This window comes from Cyrtonyx montezumae, unplaced genomic scaffold (genome assembly GCF_038088225.1).
Source record: "Cyrtonyx montezumae isolate F1298 unplaced genomic scaffold, pur_monq_1.0 scaffold_2, whole genome shotgun sequence".
Lineage (NCBI taxonomy): Eukaryota > Metazoa > Chordata > Aves > Galliformes > Odontophoridae > Cyrtonyx > Cyrtonyx montezumae.
The window spans coordinates 63,275,234-63,287,879 of NW_027071936.1; the positions used below are offsets into that span (position 1 = coordinate 63,275,234).

The 12,646-nt window shown below is 43.5% G+C and overlaps 1 protein-coding gene across 6 annotated transcripts in view; it reads right to left on the bottom strand.

The window, feature by feature from the left end:
- REEP1 (receptor accessory protein 1) overlaps nucleotides 1–12,646 on the bottom strand; it is a 54,421-nt gene that overhangs the window by 32,075 nt on the left and 9,700 nt on the right. For all 6 annotated transcript variants that reach the window (XM_065735926.1, XM_065735927.1, XM_065735932.1 and 3 more), the window contains exon 2: nucleotides 616–688. In XM_065735926.1, the coding sequence (XP_065591998.1) occupies nucleotides 616–688 (73 nt within the window). The remainder of the gene's footprint in view (nucleotides 1–615; nucleotides 689–12,646) is intronic.

The window sequence follows — 12,646 nt, forward strand, 5'->3', positions numbered from 1 at the left end:
AAGCTTAGGTTGTGTGGGGCAATATAAATCCTACAGGACCCCAACAGCATCCAAGTGCTGCATTTCACTTTCCCTAATGGGCCCATCTCCATTTAGAAACTGGGTCCATGAAAACATTTGTTGGTAAAAGGACAAAACAGCACAGCCCATTGCCAGACCTGTCTGTAAATAGGTCACTCCACAAGGAATGATGTTTCTATCTGTGTCTCTGCGGATTCAGGAGCTTCAAGTTGCTCTTCTGATCCCTGTTTGGAACGAGCAGCTAAAGCTTGAAGGCTTTTTGAAAAGGCTTTGATTTAGACTGCTCTTCAGAAACAAAGGAATGCCTGCAAAGCTCTGGGCGCCAAACACCTTTTAAGTCTGCTGTATATAGCTCACAGAACCAGAGGAATAGCATGCATTTGTCAAAGGGCACGCTGGTTCTGCAGGGGAGCCAGAAGCAGGAACCTAAGCTGCCTTATCCCCAGACTTCTGCCTAGCAATCAGCCAGTCCACCTTCAGGGCAGATATCCCCTCGCCCTGCTGTACGAGAATACAGGTGACACCTTTATGACCTGGTGGGGAGCAATTTTAGAAAACAAATCCTGCAGCACGGCCATAAATCTCATTACTCACATATTCTTTGATGTCCTTCGATTTCACGGCTTTGTAAGAATAATATGCTGGGTAAAGAGTGCCAAATATAAGCCTGGAAAAAAAATAAACAGATAATTTAATTTCCTGTCACAGAGAACTATTAATATTTTTGACTTTTTATATGCATTTCTCGTGCAAGCAAAAATGTTAGGACATGATTTAAGCTTCAGTGCACCAAGTACAGTACAGGACTAATTCTGTACCACTGCATTCAGAGAAATCATTGTCATCCATGTAATTCAGGTATTCAGTTTGTCTTTCTTTTTGGAATGGTTTCCATCGCTGTACATTATGAGTTACACACAAAAAAAGATGACTACGCCCTAAAAAGGAAATGAAAAACCTGATTTCAAAATAATCTAGTGTAACACCAGGGATATAGGAGCATGGCTTCCAGAGGCAGCACAAAATGAGAATCATTTTCTGAAATCCCTTCCAATTCTTAAAAGGTGATAGAAGGCAAACTAACATTCAAGTCATAGCAACCTGAAGGCTTGAATGCTGTAGCCTTATCCTATATTAAATCTGCCAAAGGAAGAGTGCTGTGCTGCTCTGCGAAGTCTGCTTGGGCTCATCATACAAGAAGGAATCTGCCCGACCACATACACCAATGGGATCTGCCCTAAAAATCCCAGACCTCCTGCTCTTTCAGACAGCTTCCTTCTAGTTCCAAGTCTGAAAAGGGTGCTGTCAGCTTCCAGGTTTCATGTAAAGAAGAAATAAGGATCCTTAAGTTAAAAATAGCACCACAGAGGGGAAAAAAACAAAAACGTTGAGAAATCTCTACACTAACTCCTGTCTGCATCACTGCCTGGCTGCTTTATTCACTTTGATTATTCTGGACGTAGGCATAGGCTTGTCAAAACCACTTTGCTCTGCCCAGGTTTCAGGTTTATTTAATGCAGCAGGATGATGCTGCAGAGTCTGAATTTAATAGACTGCAGGGGAATGCTTATTGCCTTGCAGATACCCCTCTTTCCATTGGAGCTTTCATTTTAAATTCATACAGCCCGTCTGCTGCTCTTGGGAGGGGAAATGATCAATGCTTCCATCCCTAACTGTGGAGGCACATGGAGTACAGTGGTCTTTTCCACTCAGTAGTGCTCACTGTGCCGTGGGACTCATAATTACAGTTGAGTCCATTAAATATGTAGGACATTAAAAATTAACACAGGGATATGGTGTACCATGGTACTTCCCATAGCTCAAGAAGGTATTTGTGTAAAAATGAAGTCAGCCAGCACACATCTTGATTTCCAGAGCAGTGACCGAAGACAATTTGCCACTATTCATCATGCTTACTGTAGCATAGCTTAGCAAAACCCAAAGCACAATGCAGACTTCAGAAAAGCAGCTAGTAAATGAGGAGAGTCAGTATTTTACAGTGGGTTCACAAAGCTCTGCTGGAAACAGTCAGCTCAGAACCTATTTCACACCCACAGGGGCTGTGCTGTATGCAGGGATTAGCTACGAGCACTCAGAAAGATTCTGGGAAACCAAACACATTGTTCACCCTTGAAATATCTTAACTGCAACACTGGTTAAGGCAAAGAAAAACACACAGACAATGGCCTGATCCTGTTCGCACTGAAGCTACTCACAAATATTCCCTCCAAGTTCAATGGCAGCAGGAGCTAAGCCAAAGAATTAGGGCTCACAAAAGGAAAAACGTTCCACAATATTCCATAAAACAGCCAAACACACGAATCACATTTTTAGTTCTACATATAAAAAGTATCACGTTTCTGTCCTTCCTTCTTGGCCCAGGCAGGCTCCACTCTCATGCTTTTATTTCCTGCAAATAATCACTGAGTGATTGATATTCATTTCCTCAGTTTGTGCCAGTAACAGAAAGTAACTGATGGGGAAGATGCAAACAGTTTACATGATCACTAGACCAGCTGCAGACAATAAGCACTGCAAACAGCTCCTGCAAGGGAAGGAAACAGTGCAATACTTTTGCATATGCAAAAGAGTGTTAATGAGATGATGCGCTCTGCCTAAATTGGAGATAGAGAGACTCACTGATTTGCTTTGTAGCGTGCTGTGTGCATATATGGACTTTTATAACTGCTACAGTTTACCAGGCTGAAAGCTATTTTAAGGAATGCTGGATCCCAGCCTGCCATTGCTGTAGCTTACTGTGTGGCTTGGAGTTTCTCTGTATACACCATACAAACTGAAGGTAAAAGGCATTAGGGTATTTCTGTGAATTGCACTCAGGGTTATAGAGACAAACACCTGCCTATGGGCTTCTTCCAGCATCTCTTGAGGTTACTGCCTTCACTGGGCTTCGGGTCAGGCTGGAGTACAACTGATCTAACACAGGCAAACCCCCCACAGTTCCTCTCCTTGCTGAAGACAATACTTCTCTCTTCCCCCTCATCCAAGTTTCCTGTGTAGTGTAGTTTCCTCCATCTTCACACTCAAATCACTGCCCATTTGTTCCTTCTCTACAGTAAACACAAAAACAAGTCTGACTGTTTGTCCCTCTGCCCAAGCCACGAAGTTATTCATTGTCTAAGTCCTCCTTTTGCTGATCTTCACACCCCACCTGGATGCACCAGTGTTAAAAACTCCTCCTCACCTCATGCACGCAGCTTCTCCTTGTCAACCAAACTGAAGTAATATTCTCACTTCCCCTTCCAGTTCCTGAAAAACGTTGCTCCTACTAACTGCTGGTCTTTCTGTCCTCAGAGGAGAGGTGTTCCATCCCTTGGATGATTTTTTGTGGCCCTCCTCTGGATGTGCACCAACAGGTCCATGTGTATCCTGTACTGCGGACTCCACCCCTGGATGCAGTACTCAGAGCAGAGCAGAGGGGCAGGATCACCTCCCTAGAGCTACTGGCCATGCTTCTGATGCAGTTCAGCATATGGTTGGATTTCTGGGCACCATTGCTGACTCATGTCCAGTTTACCACCAACCAGTACCCCTCAGGTCCTTTTTGACAGGACTGTCTTCAATCCCTTCATCCCCAGCTCATATTGGCAGTGGAGGTTGCCCCAACACAAAGTGCAAGATGTTGCACTCAGATTCACTGAACCTCATGAGGTTCTTCTGGGCCCACAGCTCTAGCCTGTCTAGGTGCCTCAGGCATGATAACTGCACCCCACAGCTTGGTGTCATCTGTAAACCTGCTGAGGGTGCACTTGACCCCACTGTCAGTGTCACTGATGAAGATTAAAGAGCATTGGCTCCAGCACCGACCCCTCAGGGACACCACTCATCGCTCACTTCTATCCAGACATGGAAACACTCCAGAGGATGTTCAGCTTTCCTCCACACATTCCTAATATCTCAGTTCCCCACAATTGCAAGCTGAACTGGGAGCCACAGGTGCTGTGTCCCCTCCTGGGACACACAGGCTGACTGCCTGCTGTGGTCATGGCCCCACGCTGCCAGAGTTTAGAAAGCATTTGGACAACACTCTCACCCACACAGTTTGGATTTTGGGCTGGAACCAGAAGTTGGACTCTGTGGTCTTTGTGGGTCCATTCCAAGCTGGGAAGTTTTAAGATATGATTCTGTGAGGTGATTTTTATAATGTTAAAAAAAAATATATATATATATATATATATATATATATATATATATATGGTATATGTGAGACCTCTCTGACCTCTAGTTTGGCTGAAATTGCTTTACAAATACAAGTTAGAAGCAGATGAAAAACGGACTGCTTAAGCCTCATTTCCTTAGGAAACCAGGCTACAAATACAGTCAGCCTATCTTCTCCACCCATTTCCATCTTTCAAGCCTCTTTTGAATGAGCTGTGTACCCTGCAGCCTTAGCTCTTTCACTTTCTGTGCACAATGCAGAAGCAGGCATCCTGATCATCCACCCCAGAGCTTCATGTAATAGTTGCTACATAGTAGGCACAGATGTGTGTCTCTGAAGTCTGGGATAAAACAGATACAAACCTTGAGGGTATAAGGAAAGGCAAGGAAATAGTTATATTCATCACTGAAAAAGTTCCCTTACTACACTAAACAAATAACCACAATAGCCTAATGACTTAGACTGCTCCATGCTGAAGGTCTCCATTGACTACAATGGCCTTGAAAAAGGACAAAGCAACAGCTGTAAAGAAATCACTGAAGAGTCAGCTAATTGTGCAACAGGAGGCAAAAATCTAAGTAAAAGGTTAGTCTGCCTGAGAAGCAGGATAAAGATTAATGCTGAAAATCTTATAATCCTATTAGGTACATCAGCAGCAGTCCCCAATCTGGACTGCTACATGCACTTCTGGCCATCCTTGGTGAAAAGAGATACAGTGGATGAAGGAGAAAGAAAAAGGGCAAAGAAAAGATGTGGAAGTGCACTGGGGAAGAGCAATTGTACACGCTGCCATTGTTTCTCTGACAGCAAAGAGGTTAAAACAGTGAAGCACCAAAACAGCCAAAGAGCACAGAAAACACAAGGCAAGTGCTCTCCTGCTCCCAAGGCAGCTCAAGTGGATGCTCAACTAACCAAGAGAACCGAGTCAAAAAAGAAGGGGAGAAACCCTCTCTATTACCATGAGTTAATCTGTGACTATTTGTATTTATATATTCAATTACACAACTTAGGGTTGAGGTTTGGTTTTTGTTTTCACTATTTAAGTTCACCACTAAATGATGCACAAAAGGACACAGCTTCCCATGCTGCAGGGCTTCCTGACTATCACAGTTGTGAAGACACGGAGCTGTTGGCTTCTCTTTAGCAACCTCTGTCATACAACAGGGGAGCAGCTGCACCATCACTAAACCTCCTGTCTCTCCTCACCAGCAGAGCCACAGCCAGCCCTGCCTGTTTTGTCCTTTGTATTCCTTCTCTGGATCTGCTTGTGCTGTGACCTGACCTCAGCAGAGTGAACCAGGATGGGACCCAGAGGTAACCTCCAGAAATGCCTGAAAATCTGTAATTTCTGAATGGCAACCTGCTCTTACAAATACACAAGTAATACACCATCCACATCCCAAGCCTTCCAAGTTTGGTTCATCCCATTACCACGCCTTCCATGGTTGGGCTGTCCAAACATTTAGAACATCACAGTACTAAAACACAAACAGAACAACTCTTATTTTCCCCAGTATAACTGATGCTTCCACATCATTGGCACACAGCAGCCAAGACAACAAACTTGTGTCCATCCCCATGTGTGAACAGATGTAGGAATTGCTGAAATATGTCCTTCACAGGGACTCCAGGAGAGCCACGAACTGTCCTGTTCTCCTGTCCCAGGAGGTGTCTGGAGGCAACAAGGGAACAGAAGGCAGGAGAATTTAGTGTCTCAGCTCGCAATACCTAGCTTCCCATCTAAATCCATGGCTGACATCTCTGCCAAGCTACTACAGAAGCCATCCACTCACTTCAGCTTGGCTGATGTAACCTGATGGCTGGTGAAACATAATCACTCCGTTTGGTGAAATTGCAAGGTAAAAGGACGCCAACTGTCCTTACAGCAGAAATAGTAGGAGCAAGGGCTGTCCTCAACGCTTCTAATTTAAGCAGCCATGATCCTCCCTGGACAGAGCATACTCCTGTCCATATTTTTACCCCCTCAGCCAGGGTACTTCTCAGATGGGAGCTAGGAGAGGGCCAGGCACAAACAGGCTACGAGTTGGAAGTGAGAGGCAGGCAGACAAAGCAGCCTTGGCATGACACTTACTCCCCTTGAGTCCTCACATCAAGACGTGTCAAAAAAAAGCAAATGTAATTTCCTTTTCCCTGCTCCTCCATCTCTTGTTACAGGCAGAAAACAGAAATGCAAAAGTAACAACACTATGGATGGACAGACATTGTAAAACACTAGGATCATTAAGACAATGCACTTAATGGCTGCTCCTACTAAAACTACAGGCAGGGAAGTGTCTCTCAGTGCTGGCATTTGCATTGACAAACTCAGGTGCCATATTTAAAGCCCAACCAAGATTAAGCACGCTTTCCTCTTCCCACTTGTTGTTCCAGGATGTCTTCAGACTCAGGTGGAATTGCATCCATTTACATCCACGTTGACAATTTCAGGCTTTCTTTACAGTCTTTCAGGATAGAGAAGGCCTTCAGGACTGCCATAAAAATATCTCATGGCTCTGCAGCTATTTTAGGAAGCAAAATTTATTGCAGGTAACTGTGATAAATGTAATATAAATACTGCAGGTAATTTATTGTTTGGTGTAACCAAGCTGCTCTGTTCTACTTTGTGCTTCCTTTAGTGTGGCTGCCTGGCCCAGTGGAGATGGGCAATGGGGATTTGTCTGCCACCAAAGCAACACTTTAGGTAAGGATCTGTCCAGAGTGAGTGCAGGGGAGGTAAGAGGCCCTGACCCATGGGTGAGAAGCTGTGGGTTGATAAGAACACTGTGCCTGGCACATGCCACCAGTCTCTGAGCAGCTGCCTGCGAGAGATAGTGCTTTGTGGGCCTCGCTGGCATTCACCTCATCACTACTCCTTTTTCAGCTCAGTGGGACCACAGGAGAAAGCACCAAGCTCTGCCCCAGCCCTTGCACAGCCCACTGCTTCATTCAGACCTTTCTGCAGGAGAAATAATTCATCAGAATGTAATATCGAGGGAAGTAAAATCTGCACTTTTTCAGGAAGGAAACATACTCTGCTACGTGACCAGGTCTGATCTTCACAGCTCCACCACGGCAGGGCTCAGCATCTGCGTGCCAGTGATGACTTCCCTACCCAGCACTGTCCCTGTGTTTCCTGCTCTGAGACCCATGCCTTTGTCCAAGCCAAACAAATGGCAATTTAAAACCTAAATGGGAAGGGCTGTTTTTCTGACTCTGGAGAGGGGGATGTTTATGTGGAAAAAAACTTTTTTAGAAACAGTGGCATTATATTCCAGAGAAGACAGATGGTTTAAAATCTGTATTGTGAGTTAACTTACAGATTTATGGTAGGCTCGTTGGACAAAATGGAAAAGAACAAGATATGTAACTTCAGCAAACTCATTTTTAGTCTAAAAAGAGAATATAATATGGACACACAGTAACTCTGCATTATTTTCATTTAAAACCATGACGACTGTGCTGCAAGTACTGGAGTTATTTTAACTGATGCTGTGTGAACTGGCTTTGAGCAAACTTAATCACGTGTAGGAATCCCAATTCACAGTATAACTGTACACTGTGTATCCTAAATCTCTGTTCAGGCCACACCATCCAACTGTTAGTGCTGCCACGGGATGAGGAGATGGAGAGAAAGGCAAAAGCTCCTGTTTGTTCCTCCCTGAAAGGCAGCTTTGGACCTCTAGCCTTGGACTCATGGGATAGAAAAAAGAAATGAAAAATGCCATCCAACTATAGCTCATCCAAAATAGCTGCAACACCATTTTCTTAGAGTAACGTTGCTTTGAGTTCCCATAGACAGAATATTAATAGGTGCATAATCAAGTGAAAGGAATATTTTACCTGACCAACATAATTAAAATAATAATAATAATTAATCAGACAAAAAGGTCTCTTTAGCCCAAATACTCAGCTAAAATAATGAAAAAATATTGATTTCTCATGGAAACACAACCAGTTTTGGGATACCACTGCTTCAACTCACTGATACAAATCATCAGTGAATCACAGAATCATTAAGACAAGAAAAGACCACTAAGATCATCCACTCCAACTGCTGACCCACCCCCACCATGCCCACTAACCATGTCCCTCAGTGCCACATCTCCACAGTTCCTGAATACCCCCAGGGACGGTGACTCTCCATGGGCAGCCTGTTCCAACAAAATCAAGCAGTCCTGAGGCTGCTTTGAGTTGCAGGACTAACAGACCCCCACAAGTTCTGGCTGGATCTCTACACTTACCCAGAAGAGCAATTTACTGTGGAATGTGTATCAGGTACAGTCATGGTAAGCTTGGTGTAAAACAGCCTGAGGAGAAAATCTGCTGTCTGGACATTTCTATAACCGTGATAGTAAATGAACAGTAAACTCCGTCCATCAGTACGACCTTAACTTCTTACATCTCTCCTGATTCTACAACATTAACCCATAAAACTACACAACCAAATGTTTGGAGGGACCAGCCATACAGAAAACACGTGGGACTCATGTCAGTCCTAATCACAGCGTTCCAGACCCGGGTATCTAACCTCTAGGTAAGTTTAAAATAAAAACCAAATAATATAAAACACCTCATTTCAATAATGCATTTCAAACAAGGATTTCAAAAAGCTTTATAAATATCAGGGACTTGAGAAGCAAAGCAGGTTGCACTTTCACTGACTTCTTCCAATTTCATAGGTGTTCTGTCTCTATTTTAAATGATAGGGACAGTGACACCCACTTGAAAATATGCTGAGTGTGGACAATACCCAATTTTAAACTCTACTTCTAAAGCAGCAGAGTAGAAGTAAGGCAAGATGATTCTACAGGTAATATCACAGTCTTCAGACCACCTCGATCCCTGCGTTAGTAGTGGCCTCAGAATGTCACACGCTATATTTAACAGCTGCAACATTGCAGGGAGTTCACAGGCAGTGCAAAACACACTTCTCTTTATGGCCCACAGACACAGACTGCTATTTCTACTGGCCACTATAACTACATTTTAGGGAGAGGCCAGGCAGTTGCCCTTTTGCTAGGACCTGCATAATTTAAAACAAAAATAAAGAAGAGAAAATGGGACAACATTGCACAGTTTTAAAAAGGCAGACTCTTAGCCTTGCCTCGTATGCATTTTACAAGAATTCTGAGTGTGGATTTAGTAGAGTTCCTTCCTCCGGGGTCAATTCTCATTTCATTCATCCTTTTTAATCCTTCCATTTTTTATGGATAATAACAGTATCTTAATGAAACGCATGGTGCAGCACAGATAAACAAGGAGGGAGAGATCCCCAGCTGGAACTACACTGATACAGAGCAGCCTCCAGTCTAGCTTAGGCACAAAGAAACAGAAATCAGAATCAAACTGCCTCTACACTGAAGCCATGGATCAGTAACAAAACAGTCAGGCAGAGGTCCTGACTACACCTCTGAATTCAGCTTCAACCATCAGCAAAATTATTTGTCTCAAAATAAATTAGAAGAAAAATGACTTTTAGTGGATAATCCTAAATCACAGCGTTAGGACAAATGACAAAAAGCTGGACTCTGCACATGCAAAGGGGCACACAGGCACCCCAGCCCAGCCCCAGCATTGACACTCATCCTTCCAGTCAATGGGAGAGGCTGTCCGGAGCACCCTACAGACCGGAATATTTTCAGCCTACAGGGGTATGGTACTTATTATGGCATGCATGGGCAGACAGCAGACTAAAAGCACACGTGAAGCACGTGCCAGGGTACACTGGTACTCTGTTCAGCCTTGTTTCACATCTTGCTCTTTCAGATGTAAAATACTGAATACACTGAGCTCCTCCTGAATGAATATAGGGAGCAGCTGACACCTGCCATCAAGGAGCTTCAGCTTTAGTGCTCTCAGGAGAATGGGAGAACATCCTCCAGGGCTGACTCTGGAGGAACCAGGCTCACCCAGCACCTAAGAAGCAGCAGAGACCCTCTGCCAGGTGTATATATTCAGTCTGTTTTCTTTAGTATCAACAAACAGCAGCTTAGATATTAAAGACATCAAATCATTGTAAACAATTTTCTTCCTTACACTCTTCTGTCTGAGAAGAGCCAATCCTTAAGATAGATGTCATTTACAGTGTTATTTGTGTCCTTTTATTAGGAGACCCAAGCTGAACACATACTCCAGCCAGCCAGACGCTGCCTCTCAACTGCCAGAAAGAGGGGAAAATCACTGAATCCACAGGCTAATTCTCTCACTGAAGCAACCACGCATCCAGCTCAGGACTGCACTACACCCTTCCCTTCATCAGAGGTGCAGAAGAGCTCTCTCCTTCAATGACAAAGATCTTTCCTTGCTGTTTGGTGAACTGTCTTGCTCAGCCTCACCACATCCTTTACTTTGCAAGCAGAGCTCTCCCCAAGGAGCTAAGCCAGGGGTCCTGCGATGGCATTACTAGACACCTCACTGCAGCAGGACTCTCAAAATGCTCCTTTCTTAGCTACCTGGAAAGCAAAACTTGACTGCCAATGGAAATTTGCAAAGAACAGCACCACACTGTCTTAATTTGGGATTTAACATGGGCTGGTCACTAGTAGCCAAGAACATTAAAAAAGGCTGTGAGGGAATTGCAATGAATATCTATGAACACTTCTTACTTTCTATTGCTTAGCCACATTTTGCGGGCTAGAAGAACAGCTAGATTTCCCCTTATCTCTACAGCCCCACATTTACAGTGTAAGCCCTTCTCTCATTTACTGTGCAGCATCACAACAAAACATAATGGCTTTATGGTGAAGCATTTGCATAAAGCCACTAGTAGGGAGGTCACTAGCAGCTTACTCACTACTGTGCCAAACTCTGTAGCTCATGGTATGCATTTAGAGATAAAATGACACTTTCTTTCTTTTGTTGGAGCTGGGAACCTCATGGAGAAAGTAAACTATCCATACTCAGTGTTTTCCAAGGGTTCACCTTTGTTTGTAAGAGGACAAATACAACTGAAGAAGCTTTGACTCCTCTGTCCTAATAATTGAAAGAGGATTTACAGCAGCACAGCTGGGTGCGTAGCTGGACCCTACACACAGAAATATCAGTGTATTTAAAAGTCTTACCATCCTCAAATAATTCTCACAAAGACTTTGAGAAATAGGGAAGTTTACAGACTGGTTTCTCAGGGGCTCAGCTGAGCATTCCCCCAGTTGGACAGTGATCATGCAGTGCTGATATGCAGGACTTGCATCTGCCACTGAGCAGGATACAGTAGTTCAAGCTTGGAACATACAGCATCAGTGAACATCTCATGCCTTAATACACCTCTTAGGAAGAGAAACAATTGCACAGCCTTTCAAATTCACACTGTTCCCTCAGCAACGCTTGCATGTTGCCCAGAATCACAGCAAAGGTTAAAAACTCCTGATTTACAATTCCCTTTGCAGGTGCATGTGACAGATATAACTCATCCAGCTTGCATGGGAATCTAAAATATCTTTGTTCTTTCACTCAACAAAGAGTACAAATGTGTAAGAAATACTAGAATTCAGACACTGATTCAGCACTCTGGGATGTTTCACAAGGCACATCTTCTGAACTTTGCAATCTCGAATCACTTCTATTTAACTTTCCTACATCATTCACATAATTCATCCCACACCTTAATTCTTCTGCTACAAAAGGACAAAGACATGAGCTTTTCCCAGATCATTTTATCTCATTAAACATCTCCAGGCTCAGTACTTCTTGTCCAACGCCTAATTTATTTCTTTAATTCCTGGTAGTTTCCTGTCTTACCATAGTTTCTCCCTAAAATTTAACCACTCAAACACTTTCCTGTTACACCAAGGACTCTGGTATTTCTATAGTGTTCAATAAGTCAGCTTCAGGTCTCTCACAATAAGACAGAGGAAGAAGTGTCTTTCAGCTTCCACCCACATCCCTAGCACTACTGCTATTTAGCTGCATTATGATTTATAAGTTTAACAACAATTTATTACACAGAGTTCAGGAAAGACTTAAGAGCAAGGACTGGTGTCTACTGAAGCATCTCACAGTACAGTGCTTCACACAGAGAACTTCACTAAATCAAGTGGAATTCATAGATTTTGGACAAATTGACTCCCAGTGTAAGAAGTCTTCAGAGCACCTGAGACAACAAGCAGCTTTCAGAGATGATGAATATCTGCAGGTTCCATTGATCTTGCTGGAAATTAAATGCTTTTCTCCACTGGAAATCCGCAGCTTGGTCACAGCCCAAGTAGAGTCAAACCTGCAAACAGAAGCTGCAGTCTCCAGGCTACATCTCTATGCTTGCTTTTATCACCTCCATCATCACACTTGGATGACCTCACTCAGTGAGCACGGCTTAGTACTTCAGAACTGCCAATACTTAATGTTTGTTCATTTAGCCTCATCAGGTGATTTCTTGGAAGTGATTACAGGTATATCTCTGCTCCAAATAAATTCTCAGACTTAATGGTTTCTCAGAAAAGAGCAGACAGTCTT